General features: G+C 41.7%; 1 protein-coding gene across 1 annotated transcript in view; it reads right to left on the minus strand.

Moving 5' to 3' along the window:
* Positions 1-13,581: 13,581 nt before the first annotated feature.
* Positions 13,582-25,414, minus strand: part of phactr3a (phosphatase and actin regulator 3a) — a gene marked incomplete at its 5' end in the record, with an annotated part of 47,045 nt that continues 35,212 nt past the window's right edge. Inside the window, 5 exons of the mRNA XM_080444306.1 lie at positions 13,582-13,643; positions 14,127-14,203; positions 14,630-14,770; positions 15,043-15,104; positions 15,925-15,980. Coding sequence (XP_080300432.1) covers positions 13,628-13,643; positions 14,127-14,203; positions 14,630-14,770; positions 15,043-15,104; positions 15,925-15,980 — 352 coding nt within the window. The 3' untranslated portion in view covers positions 13,582-13,627. The remainder of the gene's footprint in view (positions 13,644-14,126; positions 14,204-14,629; positions 14,771-15,042; positions 15,105-15,924; positions 15,981-25,414) is intronic.

Genomic DNA, 25,414 nt, shown 5'->3' on the forward strand with positions numbered 1-25,414 from the left:
GCAACACTCTTATAAAAACAACGAAGGGCATTGATTAAAAAAACATTTGAAAAATGGAGGTAGGCGGTTTCTGCCAGACACTGACGATATGATTCAGCATTAATGACTCCTAATGTCACTCCTGTACATACTGTATGTCCATGTACCTTTTCAGTGTGATTCACTGATCATTTACTGTAATTCAATTGTAACAGTTATGTATAATTGGCTTGACAAGAAAGGAATTTATCCTTTATTCTGATATCAAGATGATTACAGTGTATATACGGAAATGAATGTTTCTTCACTAAAGGCAAATTTGCTGTCAAACTTGACAGATGAGTCCCCAGATTTTCCTCCTCCATCTCCCAAACCTGTGAGGGAGAAGTTTAAACAGAATGAGGTATTGTGTATTAATTCATATATCTTATGTGTATAAATTGGAATTGGAATCCTGAAAAGTATTTTTTTTTATAATGTAAAATGCAAAGTCAATTTTATGAACTTAAATACAAATACATTGGACATAAAAAAGACAATATAATTTTAATACTAATCATTAAGCTACTAATGTAGACTGAAGTAATTAAAGTGGGTCATGTTTGTATGTATGGAATTGTAACAGCTGAAATCAATAATATATCAGTGTTCCGATATTAACCTGCGGGCTGCATTAAGTGAAGGTGGGGGCCGCATGTGGCCCCCGGGCCGCCAGTTGCCCATGTATGCACTAGATAGAATCTAAGCTACACTTAGTCCTCAGTTAACATTTTAATCAGTGAATCACATTTATTTCGTAATAAACAGCCTCACCCAGTCAGGTTAATCTCAGTGCACTCAAACTTCAGGATCTTGTCGTAGAGCCCGTGACAGTTGGAAGCACACAATGGAATCAGTCTGATCTCATAATTACAGTGCAAGTCAGTTGTAATAGCAATCAGCCACAAGGTGTCACTGTTATGTTGTTACTAGAAGAGACCTTCGATGAAGGGGATGAAGGGGACTGCAGACCATCGGACGGAGAAGCAAGCAGTGACATCCCATAGGCCCCAGAGAGCTGTAGCCACCAACCGCAAGAGCTACAGAGAGCTGGACACTGATGAGAGCCAATCAGATTCAGAGCAGGTAAAAGCCTTTCCCTCCATTTAAGTCACCTAAAACTACCTTTTAACTGAAATGTGACTCCATGTTATCATGAAGTGAAATCTTCATACCGCTACACCTAGTGTCCCTAACCCTCCCAGCTCAGTGGCCTTGTGGTTCAATCCCAGAGTCATACCAGAGACTATAAACAATATAGTGCCCAATGCATCCCTGTTTGGCACTACCCTCGATGCACTCAGCATCGACAGTTGGATTGAGTCCCTGTGACATAATACCGTCCTGTCCAGAGGTGTACTTGTACATCAAGCTGCCTCATGCCAAGGAAACAGCAGATACTAGGCTCCTGCTATTTGGGCCACAGGGCTCAAGAACCGTTGGTTCTCAAGGCTACTTACCTTTCTACATCCCTAGTCAGTGCAGGTGACGTCATTATGTGGCTTTCTCAATCACAAGAGTTGAAGTGTTCCTGACTAACTGCAGATTGGTGCATAGTAAATGTGAAGTTGTAACGATAGTTAGAACAATATTAAATACAGGTGTTATAAAACTGTTGAAGGATTAATGTTGATGTAGTCTGATATAACAACCGAGTCTGATTAATATCACGCTGATATGGGCTAGATCAGTTATGATTAAGATTAGGGTAAGTGGATATGGAATGAATGCATTTATGCAATGTCCCCAAAAGTTGCGAAACCAACAATGTATCTGTGTGAGTAAGAATGCAATGTGTATATTGCATTGACAGCGAAACATGGTAAGTTATGAAAGTAAAGTCCACTTTTGAGTCGCGGAAGAAAAGTTAATTGAAAACCTAAAATTTGTCATTGAAATTTCATGGACATTTTAATTTAGTTTTGTTTAATAGTAATGATTATAGCCAAAAGGTTGCAACATATGAACTCCCATTCCTTTTTCACTTCTCCTCCAATAGAAATGTGTTAGAAAGAAGACTTATGAAGAGGCTGCTGAAGCCAAGATGAGAAATAGCACAGACATCAACAAACCCAAAAAGAATTACTGTGCGCGGGACCAGGACGGCCAGGCACGATCAGAACAGTCAGCTGCTGAAGCTAAGATGAGAAAGGGCACAGCTGTCAACAAACCCACCAAAACTTCCTGGGAGCAGGACCAGGACAGCCAGTCCGAATCAGAACAGCCAGCTGCTGAAGCTAAGATGAGAAAGAGCACAGCCGGCAACAAACCCACCAAAACTTCTTGGGAGCAGGACCAGGACGGCCAGGCACAATCAGAACAGCCAGCTGCTGAAGCTAAGATGAGAAAGAGCACAGCCGTCAACAAACCCACCAAAACTTCCTGGGAGCAGGACCAGGACATCCAGTCCAAATCAGAACAGCCACCCAGGCCCAAGGTAGAGGCCCTACTCCTTTCTCAAGCCCTCTATATTAAGAGTTTGAGCCAACTGATTAAATTATGTTACATCATACTACAGTCTGTATTGTTATGATTATGAACATAATGAATGAGTTCATAGCTTGCTATTGAAAGCCTTGTTCCATTTTTGTTGTTGATGTCGCTTTGGGCCAGCAGGAGAACAGTGAGAAGACTTGGCGGGAAGCTGCAGAGGTGAAGAAGAGGACTAACTCTGCCCCCAGCAAACAATTCAGCACCGCTTATAGGGAGTCAATCACTGACAGACGATCAGAGCAGGCGCCCACTACAAACGTAGGAGCCCACCTTCTTCTTATGTCTTCCTATACTTCATTTTACATTTAAAGGATTAGGTTGTGTTAACCTTCTGTTATACAACTTTATCAGATCATTTCACAACATACTTCTTTTGATAATGTGGGGAGTTTATGCCATATAATGTTCAATGGAATGCAGTCAGGCGTTTGCACTATTTTGTGGGCTGAAAGCATTGTTGTGTAATGAGTGAGCTGTTGTATTTTACTCTATGCTTTCTGCTGTCATGCAGAAGTCTGGGAAGGCTAGCTTCCACATCATCATTTTAATAATAACAGTAGTTATACTCTGTAAACTCTCATTACTTCTTCACTTGCCCTCCAATAGAAATGTGTCATGGAGAAGAGTAAGAAGATGGGTGAAGAGGCTGAAGCAAAGAGGAGAAAGAGTGCAGCCACATTGAAACCCACCAAAAGTTACGGGAAATCAGACCATGACAACCAGTCAGAATCTGAACAGTTGCCGTGTCCCAAGGTCTCTAATTCTCTCTATATTAAATAGTAATGAAACAGGATGTCTGTGTAGAGCAGGGGTAAAGTAATTGCGAACCACTGTGAAGACCGGGGTTTGTTTCTTACGACTGACAGTGTTTTCGGGTTGAAAATGAGGCAAGGGACGTGGAGATGAGAGAGATAAGTGTTCCTCTGCACATGTTACGCCCTCTCTGTAAAACGCCTCACTGTCAGGTGAAAATAAGCGTCTGGCGACTCTACATGTATCGGAGAAGGCATGTGATCGTCTACACATTCCCCAGGCCATTAGTGTGGGTTATCGGCAACAGGAAGCGTGCAGTGCACTGTTCATAGGGAATTGGCAGAATTATTTGAAAATAATAATAATGTAAGACTCGATGTCAGCTGCCTACTTCACACATTTGAAGAACAACCAAAGTGGAGTGGAGGGAGTGGGGGTTATTTGGGAGTGTAACTTTGTGATAGGTTGGCCAGAGGGAGCTTAGTAGCCCCAGTATAGCCAACACTATGGACATAAATAAAAGTCATGTTTTAGGCGGCTGGAGGGTGCACCAGGTTGCAAATTCCACCCTGTAGATGGCAGCACTGACAACACTTCACCATGCTTGTATTTTCGGTTTTCTGATCTTCTTTCTTCTTGGGAAAATAATAATTTTCTAAATAATGACTAGAATTCACAAGTTTTCAAAACATGATTTAGTGTTTCATTTCTCTTTAAGTGTTTGCTTTTTTATTACAATAACATGAAACTCATTGTCTCCCCTATACATAGTAATACAGTCAAGCCCCTGGCAGGGACTCCCCTGAGTCTATACATTTATGGAAGGATGATTGCTATCGCTTAAACATTTTGTGGGACATAATATGTTTAAGCGATATGTATATAGTTGTTAAAAAGTTACACATCATTGTCTTTACCTCTGCACCTACTATAGAAACACGCCATCATGCAGAAGAAAACTGAGAAGACTTCAGAGTTAAAGAAGAAAAAGATCCCATCCACCAAAGAACTACTGACCTCTTTCACGTGTAATGCTTACCAGAAGATGAGAAGTAAGGCCTGCTGTGGAAAAAAAACACACCTTTAGTTAGATAATTGTGACCCCGTTGGCTGTGGCCAATTTGCTGTATTTTATGGATGTTACATGGTTTACATCACAGTGGCCACAGATCAGAGGATTTTAAAGGTCAGAATGCCTGGTCAGAATGCCCGGCATGATTACAGTTTACCGAACATTTGTAATAGAAAATGGCCATAGTAATTTTCAATGCATGTCATGAACGTTCGAGTGCTAAATAACTCATTTGAGCTTGAAATTATATTGCCTAAAAGTAACACATTAACTAACATGTATTAGCATTTTAGCTTATTATAATTCCTTCACTCGACTTTGTACAGAAAAAATACAAATTATAAGAAGAAAAACACAGAAAACGGTTATATAAATTATCTGATGTCTCACTAGTCTCTGTACTGTAAATGGATATGAAGAAATGACATGTACAGTACATATTGACCTCTACTCCATCTCTCCACCTCCTGGGGCTCGCTGTGCTGAACATCTGTGTTTTATTTTGGCTGCTCACAGATGCCGAGGGGTCAACCCCAACCCAGGCCCTGCTTCCTCTCCTCAGCCCTCTGGGCTCCCCTCTCCCTGCCATCGCTACCACTCCCTGCAAGTACTCCCCCTCCCCTCCCCTGAGGTGCTCCCCAGTCAGTAGTAAGGAACACTTCAAACCCTCATCCATCTACAGTACGGGGAAGAAGACTAACACTGCCAAGGCTGCAGCCTACCACTCTCTCCCCTATCGTCCTTCCCTCGCCCCTAAAGGTCAAGCCCCTGCAGCCCGTCCCACCACGAGACTGTATCTTACCGAGGTAAAACAGCACACTTCTAGTTCAAATCCAGCCTTGGTCAGGATACAGGAGAGAAGTTAATGAACACTGCTAAGGCTTAAAGATCAGGGGGGGGGGGGGGTTGTAACTGAAGACCCATAGAGGATAAATACAGTAGCTTACTCTCCCTCTTTATTTCACCAGACTGTAATATAATTATGTATATGATGCTAGAAAATAATTGACAAATTATTTTAGGAAAGTTTTAGTGGCTTGATTGAAGTGACCTATTTAATAGCTGAGGGAGCAGAAAATAGTATCCAAACTGTCCAACTCTCCCTCTTAATGTCCGACTATCTTCATAATTTAACAATCACTAATTAGCGACAGGCATAGTGATTATATCCTCACTAATCGCTCACCACATTTTCTCTGTGTCCGTCATTCTTCCTCCTCTGTTCTCTTTCTCTGTCCTCAGTTGAGCCCAATTCAGCCGACCCTCTCCCCAGCTCCCATGTCTCCTTTCTCCCAGGACTCCCAGCCCCCCTTGGCCTCCACAGCCCTGGACTTGGAAGTCATGCCTTCCCCTCCCCAGGTGGAGCTCTCTCAGAGCCTCCAGGGTGGCCTCTATTACGGCTCCGTTATGGAGTCTGTGTCCCAGGTGTCACTGAGCCAGTCTTCTTTCTCCTCCAACAAAACGTCGGTTCCCATCGGCAGATCAGTGACTGCTGCCATGACTCTGCCGAAGAAAATGGAGGTAGAGATGACCTACTTGACTGTGCTTTTCACTTTTCACTAGTGAGGACAGCAAGCGAGACACCAGGATTAGTCATTTGAATAAAGACTAGTGACCAGGCACTTGACGTGTAGATAAAATAGACTTATTTAGAAGACTTAGATTAATTGGTGTGAAAATGACTAAGAGACCCATGCGTTGCCCACACAGGCCCACACACACACAACAACGAACAAAGGGGGGACTAATACTAGTTTTAACACAATAGCCACAACAAATGTGTGGTGCCAATTAAGCCCACAGTGTCAATTTCATGATTGGTCAGCTGCTGTCATTAAGGGCTGGGTAGAGTTAATCTGTCACCAGATGTGTTCATGGAACATTTATTTCTGGAAAAACTAGTCATTGGTAACTTGAGTAACTCTAAAGCAGTTCAACCCAAATGACTGTCTGATCTCTGTGTGTGTCCTGACAGGAAACACCTTCCTCTGACAAGGAGAACAGAACTGACCAGCAGCAGTATCACATGTCAGGTGAAAGTCTATTTCTGTTCAGATCAATCTATAAGAAAAGGCAGCTTGGCCAGTTAATAGAAAGGCAGATATGTTCAGACAGGACAGGACAACAAGTGATTTATAATTGGTTATGAAGTGATATTATTGATTCTTGCGGTAGGACCTAGCCGCAAGCGCCAAACAGCGCCACATGTATCCAGTAGCTCAGAGGAAGAGGAGAAGGAAGAGGGGAGGAAGGTCAAGAATCGAGGACAGCATTCAGCCAGGATGAAGCCCAAGAAGCTGTTCAAGTCCAGTAATAACTTTTGTTAACAGTATTTATAACTCATGGAATGACATCTGTCAACAACTGTTTAGTACCACCCATTCAGGATGCACCTGTGAACCTGATGAATTCTGTTTCAAACATGGCTTGTAATTTCAATTACTCAGGCCTTATAACTAAACCACTTGTTAGTTGTTTGCTATTATAATCATAAACTGGTGTAACTATCATATAAATACTGCTATAGTTTTAGCATTTTCTTTGTGCAAAACACCATAAATTACCTGGTCATAGTAGGGTTAGTTGAATCAGTGCAAGCGAACAAACAATTCAAATCTCTTTCACCAATTTCAGAACTGACTTCAGACCTGTCATATAAGTCTCCAGTAAATTGTCTTAATACAGAACAAGTAATAATTTAAATCAACAGTTGTTAGAATGACTTGCTAAGTATCTATGTAGCATGATGTGCATACTCCCATTATTTTGGCAACCATGCCCTACGCTCAAGCCCAGATGTGGGCCAGTCCAAGTACTTTTAATGAATAGGAGTTTTTGGGGGTGTTCTCCTATCCATTGTAAAGTATACATTATCATTAAAATGATTGAAAATTGATTTTTTTTTGCACCACAAATATTACAGTACAAAATGTTTTTTCTACAGTAGTACTTGAATTCTGAACTCTTGATTACAATTTTGCATTCTATTCAAGTATATTTGACTACATTCATCCCCATCCCATGCCTCACATCTACTACCCCACTCCCATTCTTACCCCACCTAGACATCGATGAGTCTCCTGAGGGTGAGGTAAGCCAGGAGGTGTCCCACATGGTGAGCTCCAGGCGCTGGGAGACACAGCTGGAAGATGATGACGATGACATTGACATGGATGCAGAGATGCCAGACATCAACCCCAGTGACATGGGAACAATGTGCAGAGAGTTCAGCGCTAACCTAAAGATGAAGTACCAGGTTAGACATGCCACACACACACACACTGATGGTCATACACACAGACAGTCTGTCAGTGTGTATGAGTACAACCCGCCCGTATGCACATTAACCCATTTAGACCTGAGGCCGATTCTAAAAACGCTTTCTAAATCCTGACCTAAGCTTTCTGAAAAACTTCAAATTTGTATACATTTTATTTTATTGTATTCATGTTACTATATACTGTATATAGCAACAACTACACACAAAGGGGTTCCCAGATTGAAAGGTATGACAACGTTCCAGGTCTAAATGGGTTAAGTGACAAGCACACAGACAATTCAGACTCATACTGGCAAACAGGATGTCAGTCACACACAGAAAATGGACAAACAAACACAACTCAAACCACATTAGCAGTACATACAGGAAACATTGGGGCCTAATGTCCGCCGTCGGTGCTAGGCACTAAAACTGATATTAGCGCCTTGCGCCAGCGCTATGATATCTTTCCCACGCGCAATTGCTTTGTGCTCTAGGTTGTGTAGATATCACAGCGGCGTGTGCCAAGTTTGTGTGTGGAGGTGTGTTGATCTTAAGGTCAGGCATGGTATGGGTGCATATTTTGCTGTAATCAGCAACGTGTGGGTGTTAATTCGGTGTATGAAATATGAATTCCTCATCTGCCAATCAAATGCTATTGCTTGGAATATAAGTGTCGGACCTTTCCACACGCACTGTGCGCATTGGACTGCAGAGAAAGAGAGAGAGATAGAGAGACAGACAGAGAGAGAAGCACTTTCCTTCATTTTATTTACCGGTATACTTTTTTCAAACAGCTTACCTGCCTCTTGTCATGTACAGTAAGAATCCATCCTCCTGGTATTCCTTATCGTGCACGTGCACGGCACAGAGCACACTCCCAATACCTCTTGCTTGCATGTGAATATTAAACTGATATCTTAGGATATCACAGATGTCTGTTGGACATGAGACAATTAGGATACAGTAAAGGCCATGCACTTGCGTTTGAATTTCTCCTGTTTCAATGTTTATGTTTCGGTGAGCAGAGACCTTTTGTTTCACCCGCATCTCCTGACTTCATTATATCACATCATTAGTAGATTTTAAACTTCCGTGCTTCACTTCATCCAGGACATTGGTATTTGTCGCTAGGAAAGCAGTCTGTACTCTTTTGAAAGAGCTGTAAATCATGCCAATACTGAACTTGAATTGTGCTATACGGTTTATATTTAGAACCGTTCCAGGCGGATACAGTCATACGCCAAGCAGGCTCTGAAGACGACCCAGCAGCACATGTCTTCCCTCACCATGCAAACCAGTGAATACAGGTCAGTTAACATGCCTTATAAGCAGAGTTGGAAATCTTTCAGTATTTTAGCAGCCAGATAGGGTTTTCTTTTCAAGAATCAAATGAAACCTCTAATTAATGGTTGGTATAGTAGTAGTTGGACATAAAAAAGACTAAGGGTGCGGTCACACCGACCCTTAATTCTGCCTATGAGGGCAGATTCTGCCAATGCTTACAATGGGAACGGAGCGTTTTTTTTTGTTGCAGAAATCCACAAATGGCAACAAACCGCTCCGTTCCCATTGAAAAGCCCTTATGCCTAATCTTATTAGGCATTTAAATTTATTTTGGAAAATAATTTAAATAGTGAAAATAGCCGATCTACATCTACACGTTGTGAGCTTGTAGATCGGCTATTTTCACTATTTTGTGAGACATCTAGTGCGCAAGTAGACATTTTGGCATAAATGTGGTGCTAGAGGAAAGCCATGGGGCCACGGGGCCATGGGGCCACCAAAAACTCGTATTATAACTAGTATTCATCCTCCTGGAGGTATGTGCTCAGCAAGTTCCATGTAAATCAGAACAGTAGTTTTTGAGATGTCTTTCTGGGACCAAAGTGTTGGATGGACCGATGGTTGGACAGAGGGACAAACTGGCTTTCATTGCCATCGATATAGCCCCAACGCTAAAACAAATTACAAGCATTTTCCTGGTGGCTGCTAACACATTTTACGGTTTTATAAGATCTTTTGTCTTTCCTTATCCCTTTATTTTGACTTTTGCCTATCTGTTGATCTATCTATCCACCTGTACAGGACTCGGAGGCTGCAGAATGTGCAGCAGGTTCTCGTTGAGGAGATAAACAACTTGGAGCAGGATGACGTTAAACTGAAGAACATGGAGAAAGAATTCACTGTAGGGCTGTAGTTTAATAATGTACTGTAGGGCTGGGTGACGATTATAAAAAACTGTTGCCTTGATTACGATTAATGAATGATTATTTTAATGAAAATTAAAATAGTGAAAATAGCAGATCTACAAGCTCCCATAGCGACGCGTTGTGAGCTTGTAGATCGTCTATTTTCACAATTTTTGTATGCCACTGTTATACAACAAAGTATATTACAGGTAATCAGAATAATAGATTTAGTCGATTATAAAAAGTCTTAATTTTTAAGAATTATTTTGTGTTGATTCATTGATTTATAAGAATAAGAAATACATACCGGTACATATATAATACATATATAAAACTTCTTCTCAATTATTTGATTAAGCTATATGATTAAGTTGGTTATTAGTATCTAAATATCGATTTCTGATTCTAATCTTATTTTCTCTCCCTCTTCTCTCTCTCTCTCACACACACACACACACACGCACACGCACACACACACACACACACACACACACACACACACACACACACACACACACACACACACAAAACATAATTCAATCGCAGCTCGAGTGAATGTGGACAGCAGCATTATTTAAAACACATTAGTTATTTAAAAATAGAATGAATTAGTCACTCACCATTTTGGCCTAGATTGTGGTTTTACTTTAATCAGCATCTTAATCTTTACTTCAACAGACGTTCTGGAAAAAACAGTCCACGACTTTCCATACTTACCATGAAAGCGGAACTCAGAGGTAAGATATAGGACTCAGTGGTCTCTAGTTTACAGATGTTAAACTGGCACACTTTGGCGATAACTATTGCATGTAGGACTTCCACGCAGGTGCTGACAAAATATCCCATCAGCACAGAGATTCGCAAGTATTGTGAGCTTAAACCATTGCTGTGGATTTAGCGTTCCTTATGTGGATGTGTTAGCAATAGTTTGTCTAATGACTACTTTGAGTAACTGGAAAACTAATATTACGTTCCTCTTCCCATTTATTTGGAGAACCATGTAGCCTGGATAAGGCACACAGATGGAAAACAAAATGGCTTTTTAGTCCATTAGTGCTGGTTGTACCAATTCAAACTGGAGGCCTGTGTTTGTCTGTGCTTGTACTGTATATTTGTATGCAGTTTTGCCATGAAAGTACCTTGCTTTTCCCTATCGCTGCTATCGCCTGCAGCCCATACCCAAATACTGTCTTGCTAGATACATTTCTTTGAATGTACTGAATCTTGCCTATTTAAATCCACCAGGTCACACAGACTTATATTCTCTTATTGTCCTTTAGCGTTTATTTCACTGATTACATTGTTCTTGTTTTTCATTCTAACTAGTATTAAAATGGTCTTAAAATGTCTTAAATGTACATTGCTGAAACATACAGTCACCCATCTATACAGTCATCAGTGAATCATGGTCCTGCTATAATTATTATAGGGGTGCCACTCATCTACTGTACCGTTAAACGCACTGACTCATTCATGATGTCATGGGGAATATCCCTGTGATCAGTTTGTGGTTGATTTTAAAGCAAAAATCATGTGCAAACAGCAGCAATGGTACATTTTCTCATCTTCTTTTCCCTTACCGGTTCCCATCTCTGACACCCATTCTTCTAGGCTTACGACCCTGAAGACCACACTCCAGAGCGATGTGTGTCACAGTGTGGAATACGAGAAGACGACATTCACCACCCAGGTCTGAATGCTCTCCACTCTGTCAATTAGGGTTATGGTCTGTACATTAACAGTTCAGATCGTTTTCTGGGTGAAAGATTGCAGGGCTGCACAATATATCTTATATTATTGTAAATCCTGGTATTAGTTTCCACAATAAATTCATATTCAATTTGCCAAATATTTGAAAGTTCAATTTCATTTACAACAGCCTGGTGTGGTTATCAATGCACTTTCAGTGAGGCTAATCACTGCAGTTCTCCCATGGGGACAATATGCATAGAGCAAACTGCTGGTTTATACCAATAATCTATACCAATAATTGAGTTCACAATCTGCAAATAATACATTTTCCGAAAATATGCTTGTGGCCCCAAGCAATCCATCCACTCTTATTGTGCAGTCCTGAAAGACTGTTAAATGGAGAGTATGTTTGTGTGTGTTTTTTTAATGAGCATTTGACTCACAGGTAACCATAATATTTTGTCATGTGCCTGATGTCTTTAGTGAAGTTGTGTAATAGTTTAGGAGGGAGATAAGCACTGAACGTACAGTATTAAGTTTATGATATGATGATGATGTCCACATCAAGCCATGAAAATCACCATATAAGCACGGCTCAATGCTGAACTCATCTCCTTTTTTAAATAGTGCTGTTCTCCGCTGCCTATCAACCTGTCTGTCCCATCTCTTTGTTTTGAGTGGCCTTCATGACATTATCTATCTACTGTCTCTTGTGTCAACTCTCCCCTCCTGGTTGTCCCGGACTGTCATCTTCTGTATCCCAACCTTCAAAACCTCACCACGTCTCCCTAATATGTTCAGATGTGCCTGATGAGGAAAGACATGAAGTCGGTCCAGGACAAGCTTTTGAAGGATATGGTGAGTTGATGTCACGTCAGTGTCACACACCAAAATAGACGATTTACAAGCTCACGACGCGTGACACATCGTGAGCTTGTATATCTGATATTGTTGGTGCACCACTCACAACCAAGTAAAATCAGGCATTAGGCCATCCTCATTTACTGAGAGCTAAAGAAAAGGCCCTACATAGAGTACAGTATTTAATAGAGTGTATGGTCCTACGAGTTTATTGAATGTTCTCTTATGTGCCATTTTAGCAAGAAGAGGAGCTCCAAAATGTTAAAAGAGGACTGCAAGCCCTGTTCCTGCCTGGTGGAGCCATGTTCTGAGAAGAGCAAAAATAGCAATTTGAAAATCAGTATTTCACTGATGTGTTCTTTTTTTCCCGTTTCACATGAATATAATAGTTCAAATTGGCTGAGATGCCCTTTAATTTCCTCCAAATTTTATGGAGTAGATATGTTATATACTTGCTATTAATTTATTTGTATTTGTTCCATATATCTTTTCTGTCTTGACTGTCTTTTTTAGGTGAATGATGATCCTACATAACGTAGATGATTTCTCTCTAGATGGATTTTATTCATATGAAGTTATAAATAATAAAAGACAAGACATTACGTTGTTTTGTTTGTTTTCTTAAGAAAAAACTTGTATTTTGAAGACAAGTAGTGCTTACAAAGGTATTTTTCTCTTTTCCGTGACACCATTGACTGTCCCATTCAGACTGACTCACTGTATATACAGTTAATATCAAATTCATCCCCAATTCATTGCCCTGTCCCCAGACAGCAATGGTCCCACAGAGTCCAAGTGACACATTATTCATCAAATAAGAAAAGGTGAAAAGCTGGTCACATGCACAACTTCCTCACACTATACAGATTCACGCTGCCTCATCAAAGGAGTCCATGAAATAATAATAATAGTAATAAAAAACAACACTGACTGAATGACAAGACTGTCGTTTTCCCCCGCTCTCATCCTGAGAGTCAGAGGTTTCCTCTACAGTCCTCTTGGTCCAGGCAGCTCCTGTAGGGAGACAGTACTGTACAGCAGCGGTCTCCAGGACAACACTGCCCACAAACACTACGGTCCATCCTCTCGCTCTTCCCCACACACACCGCTGTCCCCATTGTGATGAAGGCCAGGGTTGCTGGAAAAGAATGCCTAAACGACACCCTGAAGACAAGGAAGGCTCTAGGCTCTCTTTGAAACAATCACCATCCACACAGCTTCTAGCAGCTCGTGGGAAAATAAAAAAGTCTGCGTTCAGCATTTCTTCACAGAAGAAACTCCCTGCTTTCACGGCCGGTGGAACCTGTAGAGAGAGAGAGTCGAGGAGAGGTTGGGATTAGAAGAAGTACAAGTCGTGCGAGCTGAAGGTGCCTTTTCATCACACCCACAGTTATATGGCTGCAGCTATTAATCAATCCAGTGGAGCTATTTTTAGCATGGCCATTAAACGGGAGTGTACTGTATAGTTCCCTCCCTCCCTCTGGGTCACTGTTACAATGTGCGGCGAGGGGCCCGTTTCTCCAAACAAGCTTAGCCAAGGATGCCACAGCATTTATCATATGTTCTACCGTGCGATACTGGCTCTGGAGGACATGGTGCCTCCCTTCCCCCTCTCACCCCATTTAACGCACCCATCTATCTTTAGCTTCTTGGTCCTTACTGAGAGAGCTAAAAATAGAATGCCGCAGCCCAGAATAGAAAATCCTACTACATACATTCCCAAGCACACCAGGACACTATTGTGGATGTGCGTGCACTATCGCCTTTGTCACTACAGAATACTGACCTTGTTAGGTGCTTGCTGGAGGCGTGCACTTCCATCTCAGTGCTTTTGAACTCGTTCAGCTCCTTACGGATTGCCGCCTGCAGAGTCAGAATATAAACAGGCATTAAAGCATCACTTAAGTACATGCAGACCCAGCAGTCACCTCAACCTTTGGACTGGCAAGAGATAGCTACAGGGGGAGGAAAACAAGTAAACAGGGCAACATCCCAAACATCAAGAGATAATATATGGATTTGAGGAAGTAGCTGATAACGGTGATATCTTGCGGTGATATACTATTGATGGGCAGAAGTTCGGAGAATGTGTAGAATTCCGTACACTGCATAGTCTAAATAAACAGCCTGTATTTGATTAGCCTAGTTATTTTGTAATAATTACTATTTTGTGGAGAATGACCTGTCCTGAATGATAAGAAATGTTCTGTCAGCAGATGTGTGTTATCTTGAACAATATTGGAAAAAACATGACACCACACAGGTCGTCTCACAAAAACAAAAGCACACCTTGTCTGCTGCCGAGAGCCGGGTCCAGGGCTTGTCTGCTCTCCGGTCATAGTCCTGAGCTTTGGCCACTTCCACATAGTCACTGAAGCGGATCAGAATCTTTCTGTCACGCAGTTCGTCTACCGTGGGTCGCTGGTTCAGCTGAATAATAAAGATAAAGACCGAGATATGAGTTGCAATTGCACCATTTGATGGGTCTGGATGACCTAGAATTCTATGCTCACATGCATGTTGTGAGCATGTGTAGATTGTGTGTCAGAAATAAAACAGGGTTCCCTAAGAAACAATAAAGATAATTCTGAAAATATGTTGAATTCACAATCTTTCAAGTTATGAGCAGCATTACATAAAAAGTATAAAACTTGTATTAAAATATCAATTAAGATAAAACACAACATAACATTAAGTGGTACCTTTCTATTTAGCCGCTGTTTAATCTCCCTCCTCTCCTCTTGTTCCGTCTGATCATTCCTCTCTGAAACAAGAAGAAATAAATATTAGGTAAGTGAAAAATAATAAGTCAATTATTGTAGACCATTCAGTTGCTACTGAGTGGTTGTTAAGTTGAAGACATTAAATATGCTTACATTATATTTGAAAGTCATTTACCCCACGTTTTATACTCTCAGTTAATATGAATAATTAGAAAAGGATCGCATGACAATGCTTTCTTTTTATAATAAGGTTAATCAGTGTAAATGCAGTCCCACCAAGGTTTACTGAGCAAACAATAAATGTGCAAGTTGTGTGTGTGTGTGTGTGTGTGTGTGTGTGTGTGTGTGTGTGTGTGTGTGTGTGTGTGTGTGTGTGTGTGTGTGCGTGCGCGTGCGGTGTCAATCATAATTATGTTTTTATTCGTGTCTTTTGCTATCGGAAATAGTGATCTGTTCAGGTCAGGGGGTGTTAAGTAGCCTAAATCATTGGTTCTCAAAGTGGGGTCCGGGGACCCCCAGGGGTCCTTCCTTGGGGGGGTACCAGGGGGTCCCCAGCTAAATTAGTTGATATAGCGTCACAATTATTGTAACCACTTTAACCATGTTTTATACTTTGGCTATTCAAAAATAGCAGATTTACATGTAGCCCCATTTAGAACCTCTCCCTCCGCTATGTAGCTCCGAGATAGGGAGGGAGAGGTACCGATTGGAGCTCTGCTATTTTTTGAAAAACCATAAAGTCACAAAATATTTTTGAGATGGGGTCCGCAGCCAAATAGTATCATTTTGGGGGTCCTGGACATGAAAAAGTTTGCGAACCACTGGCCAAAATATCAGAGAGTAAAAGTGTCTTCAACTCACGTTTTAAGATATTCCGACACTCCAACTCCTCCACATTCGGTCTCTGGCTCAGTCTCCTGCGAAAGAACACCAACACCACGTTTTGAACCATGATTGTCTGTCTTCAAAGTCCCCAATCCGCCTCCTATGTTAAACCGGTTGCACTTTTTTCACAACACTCGTTCTTGAGAGAAAGCCACCGCTATGTCTCCATCTGGCATCCAAACCCCGACTTCTGTGATGTTTTGGCAGAGGCGCTGATCCCCACATCTGGATTGCTAGAGAATGATCGCACCTTTAAATTGTCTGTTTGCTTCTCCTGTGACAACTCTCTCCCTACACACTGTAAACACACCACTTCTTCCACGTCGTAAAGATAAGGATGATAAAAGGCTGCCTCCCTGCTGCTGATTCCTCTGGGCGTCCAGCTCTTCTCTTCTCTGCTCTACACACACTGCGCTGCAAAACGCTTTAAGAAGAAGCGGGTCGTGATGAATTATACGCTGCCTGGGAAGTGTTGCCAGATCGTGCGAGAGAAACGAGCAAACAGGTCTATGAAAACAAGCCCAAAAGAAGCAACTAATAGGCTTAGGCTACATGAGCACTTTATATATAATGACTTTATTTTATTTTATCATAATACATATAATCGTAATAAAATGTGCATACAGCGGCCATTTGAAAATAGTCGATCTGCAAGCTCACAACGCGTCACGATGCGACACATTGTGAACTTGTAGATTTTCTGCAATTTTCAAAAAGGAAAAAGTGAAAAATTTGAAATATCTTTTGAAACATTCTAACACAAATTTGGTATGGGAGTCCCTGGCACAAAACATTTTCAGATGGGGTTTAGGGACAAAATAAATACATTAATTAATTTGGGGGACCTTGACATGAAACTATTTGAGAACCACTGGTTTAAATACTTTTTTTTTTCTTTTTTGGAAACAAGCCCAAATAAGTGACTACACTTTAGAAACAAGCCCAAAAAACTGCAACCCACAATTAACCAATATTTACAAGCACCTTCACAGAAAAACAAGACCAAAGTCGCTTATAATAAGCGGACATGGCAACACTGCTCTCCTCTCCCCGGCTACTGCATGAATAATGTATGAAGAGGCGGCGCATAAGGGGCTCCCACTCACGCACGGGATCCCCATCCAGACCCCCTCCCTGCTCCCTCCCTTATCTGACTGCAGTGCACTACTAGGCTACTGGCACAGTGAAAAACATTATAAGAATACCCACATTGCACTAATCCATTTGATTTCCACTGGCATTTAGACATGTTACACACACGCTTCCCAGCAATTAAAGGCAATTTCCATCATGTTTCCATCACCATTATGTGGTTTTGTATCATTTGTATCATTGCTTGTCAATAGTCACAGTGCACAGAGCAAAGAAGCACACACACAAATGTGCATGCGCTCTGTATGCATGAACACACTATACTGAAATATAGACAAAATATAGACCCATGAACACAAAATATTTGTGGTGAATATGTGTGGACAGCTGTGTGCACACGCATGCACGTACGTATGCACACGTCACACACACACACACACACACACACACACACACACACACACACACACACACACACACACACACACACACACACACACACACACACACACACACTTGAGAATTAGCCTACATAACATAGCTGAACTCTTGGCATGACATGTTTTATGATCCATGGAATGTGAATAATACATTAAGCTCACTCTCAAATGTATTGTAAAGTGGCCATTATTATGCCCAAACGCTTATATTACATGTATTACACACATTTCCATTTAGATATTATGTCCCTTAACATCACTCACTCAAAATTAAAAAAAGTCTCCACCTGTGCATGTGAGTTGTTCAAAGCCTTATCATTATCAATAAAATATCAGCTGCACAACCAGGTTCACACCCACTGTACAGTACACCTCCAGATTTGGAAAGGCCAGAGACTGCAGCATGCAGCTTCACAGCATGGCTTCTTTTATCCACTTCACTCTCTTCTACACATCCTAGTACTGGGCGCTTTATAGTTGTGAGCTGCAAAGACCAACGTTTAGGTCATACTGTACAGAGCCAGATACCTACCCGTGGACAGTCATGGGGGGCCTAATGTGTGTGTGTGTGTGTGTGTGTGTGTGTGTGTGTGTGTGTGTGTGTGTGTGTGTGTGTGTGTGTGTGTGTGTGTGCGTGTGCGTGTGCGTGTGCGTGTGCGTGTGTGTGTGTGTGTGTGTGTGCGCGCATGCCACTGGACTGTTTGCCAGTATTCAACTTTTTTTTTCCAATTTTACAAATAACACATCCATTTAGTCAATTCATTCTTGAAATTACTATTTACAAACATTGTTATCTTAATGGAAGGCATCATGCGTATTATGTAACAAACGAGCACTGTAAAAGTTAGGGTGAATGAACCACTGATTACAGAAGTAACAGGGTCCCCTGAAGCTTATCTTTATCTGGATCATATTTGTAAGTGTAATTTCTGGGCTTGCCAGAGACCCTATATGAGTATAATGCATTGTCTAATGAAGACAGTCAAGTAATCAGTCTTTGTAATTTACCACATCAGTAAATATGAGTCGCGTGTGGAATAGCTGATTACATTAGCATCCCCAGTAGAACGCTCTCATGAGAAATGCAATTCCACACAGAAAAGAAGTCCAATGTGATGTTTAGCTGTATTTAAAAAAATCTTTTATATTTTTTCTCTCTGCCTTCATTTACGATTTTACCAATTTGATTAACTCTAGACTAGATTGTCTCTCATAAGCTACTGTGTAGCCTTGCTATCCCTAAATCCCATCAATAATTGACCCACCCAACTCTCTTCTTTTCTCAGCAACTCCCAGGCACAATTGCAAATGAAAGTGCTCAGACGGCAGTGACTATTAAAATTTCAACAGTTGAAATGGAGAGTCACTCCCAAAGCCCCAATGGACACGACATCCAGAACATTATTGACCCGTCGCAGAGTTGCCTAGCAACAACAGTTTCTCCTGGAAATCTTGTAGACAACAGTCTCTTCCCTCTGAAGCGCCCCACTTCTCCCTAGCAACCGACTAGTGGGGTTTTCATTAGCTGTACCAGAGAGCTATGCTTCAGAAAAGCCAGTTCTATTTTTAGCAACAAATACCTTTTTTCTTTCAGCGAACCAAAGGAATCAGGAATCATTAAATATTGAATTTCTACAACATAGTGTATCTACTATTACGGTATAGAAGACATTGATGTTTTATTTGAAACACGCAGAGAAATGCTGCATAATGTTTTCAGCTAAACTGATTCCCAATAACCTGGTTAATAATGTGCGATTCACTGCAAACATGAGGACTAAAACGATACTTCTCAGTGCACCACAATGACGCAGAAATTCAGTTGGCATAAGAGGTTCCCTTTGCTACTCACGATGCACTTAAATCTGATTTGCTTGAACAGAAACTCCAGACAATGTGAGCCAAGGGCGGAATGAGAAAACTTTGAGTGGGTGGAAGGATCGCTATTTAGAGACAATATATTATAAATCTGCCACACTGCAAAGCTCTCGTCCCCCGCAAACTACAGTAATGTATGCACTCCCGGTCCCTCCCCCAATGCCAACAACACAGATGTGTTGCTGGGTGGTGGGGGGAGAGAGCACGTCGTGAGAGGTGGAGCGCACGGAAGATGTATTATTCAACAGTCTCAGAGGCTATTAATAGCAACGCTGAAGCGCCATTGCAGCACACAATTCTATAGATAGAAAAAGGTCATCTCACTGTTGATATAATGGATACACAACTTAGGTGTCATCATCTGCCATGAGCCTCCATGGTACATTCTGCTTGCACTGCAGCAATGGCAGCAGTACAGTTCCCCTCCTTTGTGATGATGGGGGAGAGGATAAAGAATACAGGAGATTGAATCTAAAGCTGGGAGTCATCCGGGGAGATCCAGAGGCGTGTGATGGACTGTTTTGTCATTCAGCACCAGTACCCAGGGGAAATAGGCTTTACTCCTCCGCTAAGCTCTCCCTCCTCTTCGCCGTCTTCAGCGCGTCTATATTTAGCCATGGATTTCCCTTGCCCAAAACAGTGCAGTGTGCCTCCAAAACACAGCGTGGCAAGCTGGAGTACACACTATTATTTCTGGCATTTATGTCACAGAGTGCAAGATAGACTGGATGACCTGTCATGCACGGTCTGGAGCAGTGGTTCTCAAAGTGGGGTCCGGGGACCCCCAGGGGTCCTTGAGGGAGTTCCAGGGGGTCCTCAGCTAAATGATAGATAGTTAGGAACCAAATGGACCCTTATGGGTCTGTAACTCAGCGAGAGTACAAATGGAACCACTGGCTTTTCTGAGTTAAATTAACATTGATTTTGAATGAATTGGGGTCCCAGAGATCATTAAATGGGCGTCTGTAGCCTAATGGATGTCAAACTGGGGGTCCTTGAAATTAAAATGGTTGAGAATCACTGCTATAGCCGTAAAAATCGTTTCTTATGGGATCCCCGGCAGCATATTTTTTCAAATGGGGGTCCGCGGGCTAATAAGTGTAAATGTGGGGGTCCTTGACATGAAAACGTTTGAGAATCACTGGTCTAGAGCAGTCATTCTCTTTTTGTGACCTTTTGAATTTCTAGCACCGACAGATTTTTCTATCTCTGGGATCCCAATCTACACTGTAAAATCCTTAATTTAACTATGAGAGTGTAAATGCTGACCATTTGTACACTCTCAGAGTTACAGAACCGTAAGGGTCGGTTTGGACCCCTGGTGGTCCCCAGATCTGACGTTGAGAACCAGTGATTTTTGAGTGATTGATTGAATACTTTATTAGTGAGAAATGTAAAACAGCACGTGGTGCAGTAAGACATTAAAGCTAAAAAGTCCTGGGGACTTGTTTCCACGGTGGTCTTGTGTATTCAATTCATCAACATAGCATACAAAATTCACACAATAATTCATGTCATCAACAAATACAAACACCATTATGTACAATAGAGATGGGAAAATTACATTTACCTCCCTTTTTGGTCTCCTGATAGATGTTTTTTCAGGCCAATTTGGAAAGAAACCAGTGTTACACATCCTTTAAGGCAGTGTCTATCAACCTTTTTTGTGCCAAGGCACACCTGGCAAAAATCCCAGGGCACACCTAGATATACGGTATATATAACAAGTAAGACGCGCGAACGCTGGAGGCGAACGCAGATTCGCCTCGATCTCCAGGCTTTTATTGCTTAGTTTTGCTAAAAAATAAAAGCCTGGCCCAGCGGGTCGGTGTACTCGGTATGAGGAAGAGTTTCATTTCGCAACCAACCAGAGTGCAGTGGGCGTCGCTCGTAATATTGTGTTAACGGGGCGGGGGTTGACGGACAGATCGGTGAACCAATGGGATCAGGCACAATCTCTCGCCGGCGAGCCAATGAGAGAATGAGAGCGTGAACACAGACGGAAAGAGACCATAAATATGGGACACACACACACACACCGCAAGCACGATGATATAGTAAGCTCCACTTGGTCGGAGGCGCGGCAAAGCCGCGCCTCCTCCCGCGTTCGCAATTATATATATATATACGGTATATCTATATACACACACTAGGGGTGTGCCGATTTTCACATTTCACGAAACGATACGATACGATATTGGGCACACAACTTCGATACGATTTCGATACGATACGCACTTTTTTATCATGAAAATATATGGGGGAGAAAAAAAGCAAATGCTAACAAATATTTCTGTTTTTGCATTATTCAGACATGCAAACTTGTAGCTTTTCAGCTTCCACTAGCCGTTTTGAATCCAAATAGGGCAATAGTGTGACACCTGACCCGAAAAAAAACAGCATATTGTCACCCTTTTCACCTCGGGGCTGTTTGCATGCCTGATTATTATTATTGTTTTTTTTTTTTAATTATTTTTTTTCAAAGCTCCTTCAAACGGCACGGCACACCTCAGCAGTAGCCCCGGCCCAAAATTGGGACGTTTGCCAGGGTTGATATACACTGCTTTAAGGGATGGTGTCAGGCTCAGGGCAGTCCACATTCCGGTGGCAGAGCAGCAGAATGAGAACTTTCCCTGGTCTAGAGGTAAATCTAATTAAATCTCGGACGAATTCATACTGTATTTGTAGGCTGCAGTGACAGTGCAGGCCCGGACAAAACAATGACAACGTATGGGAAAAGGACACCTTTCACGGTGACTCTGTTTGCTGCTGTGCCCTCACACATACACACCATCAGCACAATCTCAACATACCCTTGGCCACTGTGAAGGTTTTAGTGTTTGTCCAACAATCACACCATGATCTCCCCAAATGGGAATTATTTGGGACAGAAAGAGTCCTTATGATGTTATTTGATTCAATGCCCAGCATCATGGGGTTACTGTGTTTTATTTTATTGTTTTAAATGTATTCAGTACAACTGCAATGAACAGAGTACAATTAACAATGACCTGCATAGTGAAAAAATAAATAATAAAAAAGCATTTTTGGGAGGCAAAACATTTCACGGTTTTCACATTTCCTCTTTTTTGTTTACCTGTGAACTAATTAATGCCCAGCAACTGTACTTAGCCTTCCAGAGTGTGCTTTTGAGGACTTTACAGCACACAGGCTAACCTTTCCACAGCTGTGGGTCTCACCACTGTGCTTGAAGAGGAACCCCTCTGTGTTCTGAGCACAGACACTCTGACCCTGAACACTCTTGACTTATGCAAGAGTTATGGCACACAGTCTCGCTTTTACATAAGCTGTTTGTTTGCATCTTGCCGTGAATGTCCACTTGTTCCGATTCACAATATTGCATCTTGTGACGTGTTCTCTTCGCAGGCCTGACCGATCTAGGAATAGCCCTCGAAGGCCAAAGCGTCGTTTCAGAGACAGATGATAGAATCTCTTTCCCGGTACGGTGGGTGCGATCCTCACTTGTCTGTGCTTTATTGCACGGCTAGTTGCATAACACTGGGGTGTGCGCCCTGGTTTGACACTGGTGTGATGAAGACATCTAGGTCTGGTGATGGTACTGTACATCTGCGCGCACTGGGTGATCTTAGTCAGGCCGCGGGCGTGGTTCAAAATGTGTCCCTCGGTTATGTTTGCAAGGCACAAAAATGTTCCCAGAATGTACGGACAGGGGGGGACATTACATAAATCAATAGAATTTTTGTACAGACAAGTCTTCCTCAAAGCAAGGTTGATACTTTGTGTACCCAATTGGCCATTGATACAGTAGTTTGCTGTTGTTATAGTATTCAGGAATGCACACAGGTACTGGAAGAAAAGCATTTGGGATTCAACTACAATTTAACCAGTGTGATGATCAGCCATTCCAAACCTCCACCCTTCATTGTGGACAAAGTCAGTGAACAACTTGATTAGCTAAATCGGCTGGTTAAGCCCACAAGGCTGAAATCACATTCCTCCCAAAACACAACACACAGCAGGATCAGGACTGGCCTGGACCCAAATCTTCAAAACAATGTCAGATTATCTAGCATAACTCAAGTTGATGTGAAACAAGGAGATAATCCTTTTAGATCGGATTCTCTTTCTCAACGCCACTCTAAATCCACCGTCTACAGTAGGCTACTAGGCTCAGTGTTGTGTACAGTATGAAGGCCATTAAGCTTAGAGTAGCTTCAACATGCTCATGATCTGATCAGATCCATGTTCTCTGCTGCCCGTGCTCATAAATCAACCAAGTATCATTATTAAAATGCACTTTATGCAAACATAGGTCATTGCAACTGGAGAGATGCATTTGCAGGGACCAGGCAAAGGGTTATTAGTAATTATGATACTGACTGTACATATTTCATATTGCCATTATCAACCAACTTGATATGAGGAAACAAAAAACCTGACACTAATTAATGTCTGTTACTTCAGAACAGAAACCAAGAACAGAGGCTTATTTTGATAATCCACCATTTGTAAAAAACAATATAAGTACAAAATGTCAGTTCAGCAATGTTTTCTTCATTTTGAGAGTGGTCAAGAGCACAATTACTGTGATAAGAGAAAAAAAATTACTTGTTTTCACAGTCCACAAATTGTTTGTCCAATGCAAGGACACACATTTTAAAGTTGAGGAGCGTATAAAAACGCATGAATATCAAATCATCAAATTTAGATTATAATATGTTTTAGAGTAAATACAATGATTGGATCAACCCGTGCCCCAATACAGTGGTTCTCAACCTTTTCAGGCCGTGACCCCCTAAAATAATTATATTTGAACTGGGGACCCCCCCCCACCCTGATAACCACTTGGAATGTAGGAGTTGAGGCATTACATTTAGTTTGACTCGGTTCCACAGATAAAAATTGTGAAAATAGCCGATCGCAACCTTTTTTCCCCTCAAATTATTTGACAATTATTTGACATGTTTGACCAGTTTTTATAGTATAGTTTGTTGATTACTTTGCAGTAATGGTCTTTTACTTTTCTTTATTTCTTCCTTTTTTTAAGGTATACATTTTTTTTACAAGTCCTTAAATTGTCACTTCACTGTCAGCTGGGGACCCCCTCAAAATGATGTGGGGACCCCCTGGGAGCCCCGACCCACAGGTTGAGAATCACTGCCCTAATAGACACTAAAAGGGGACATTGCAAGCACACACTACACAGCTGCTCCCAATGATTGATTGTCATAAAGCCGGCCTGGAGGTGGGCCTGCTCAGCAGCCATTGTTATGTTCTTATCAGTGCCATCTATTAGAGAGTTACGCCAACTCCATTCACTTCTTCGGGCCAGGTCTTCTACATACACATACATTGGCGAATAGTGACAAATCCCTAAACCGGAAGTTCATGGAATGCATTGAAGTCGACAGCTCCTTGTCACTATATCCAGCTACATGAACCACGTGACGGTCGTGACCGACGCTGTTTCTGACCCCTCATTGGCGCAACTCTCTAATAGAAGGCTCTGGTTCTTATCTGTAATAATATATAACATTTTGGGGGGAATTAATTGCATTTCAAGTTTGTTTAGAAAACAGGTAATTGTGTAGATAGCCTTGTTTGAGTTGATGGATGCCAATTACTAATCATTGGGTCTCACCTGGTATATAATGGAGGCTGGAAATAATGAGTGGGACAATGTTTGGCTTTCGGGGCTAACAAGTAAACAACAGCAGGAGTGAGCTGCCAGGGCCTTGGGGAAAAAAAGGCAATTGCCTGCTACAGTTCTTGAGTCCCTGTTTTTTTTTCTTATTTTGGCTGTCAAGTATTTTTCCTTTTCTATTTTTGAAACTTTATTTTTGTCCAGTCTTATTATTTGCTATTGGAGTATTATGTTTTGCCTTCGTCTACACTGTATAAAGTCTTGCATGGGACTTGCTGTTTTTCGGAGGAAAACAAATTAGAAAACCTACTTTCTTGGACATTGTCAAGTCTTTGGAGCCTAACCATCAACTGTTAAAATTACTTTTTGTGGGCTTGAAATACTATTGGTCTATTGATCCCAAAGGAATGTTGCTGCATGAGGCCCAATG

The sequence above is a fragment of the Gymnoscopelus braueri genome (assembly GCF_963280865.1).
Source record: "Gymnoscopelus braueri genome assembly, chromosome: 12".
Classification (NCBI taxonomy): Eukaryota; Metazoa; Chordata; class Actinopteri; order Myctophiformes; family Myctophidae; genus Gymnoscopelus; species Gymnoscopelus braueri.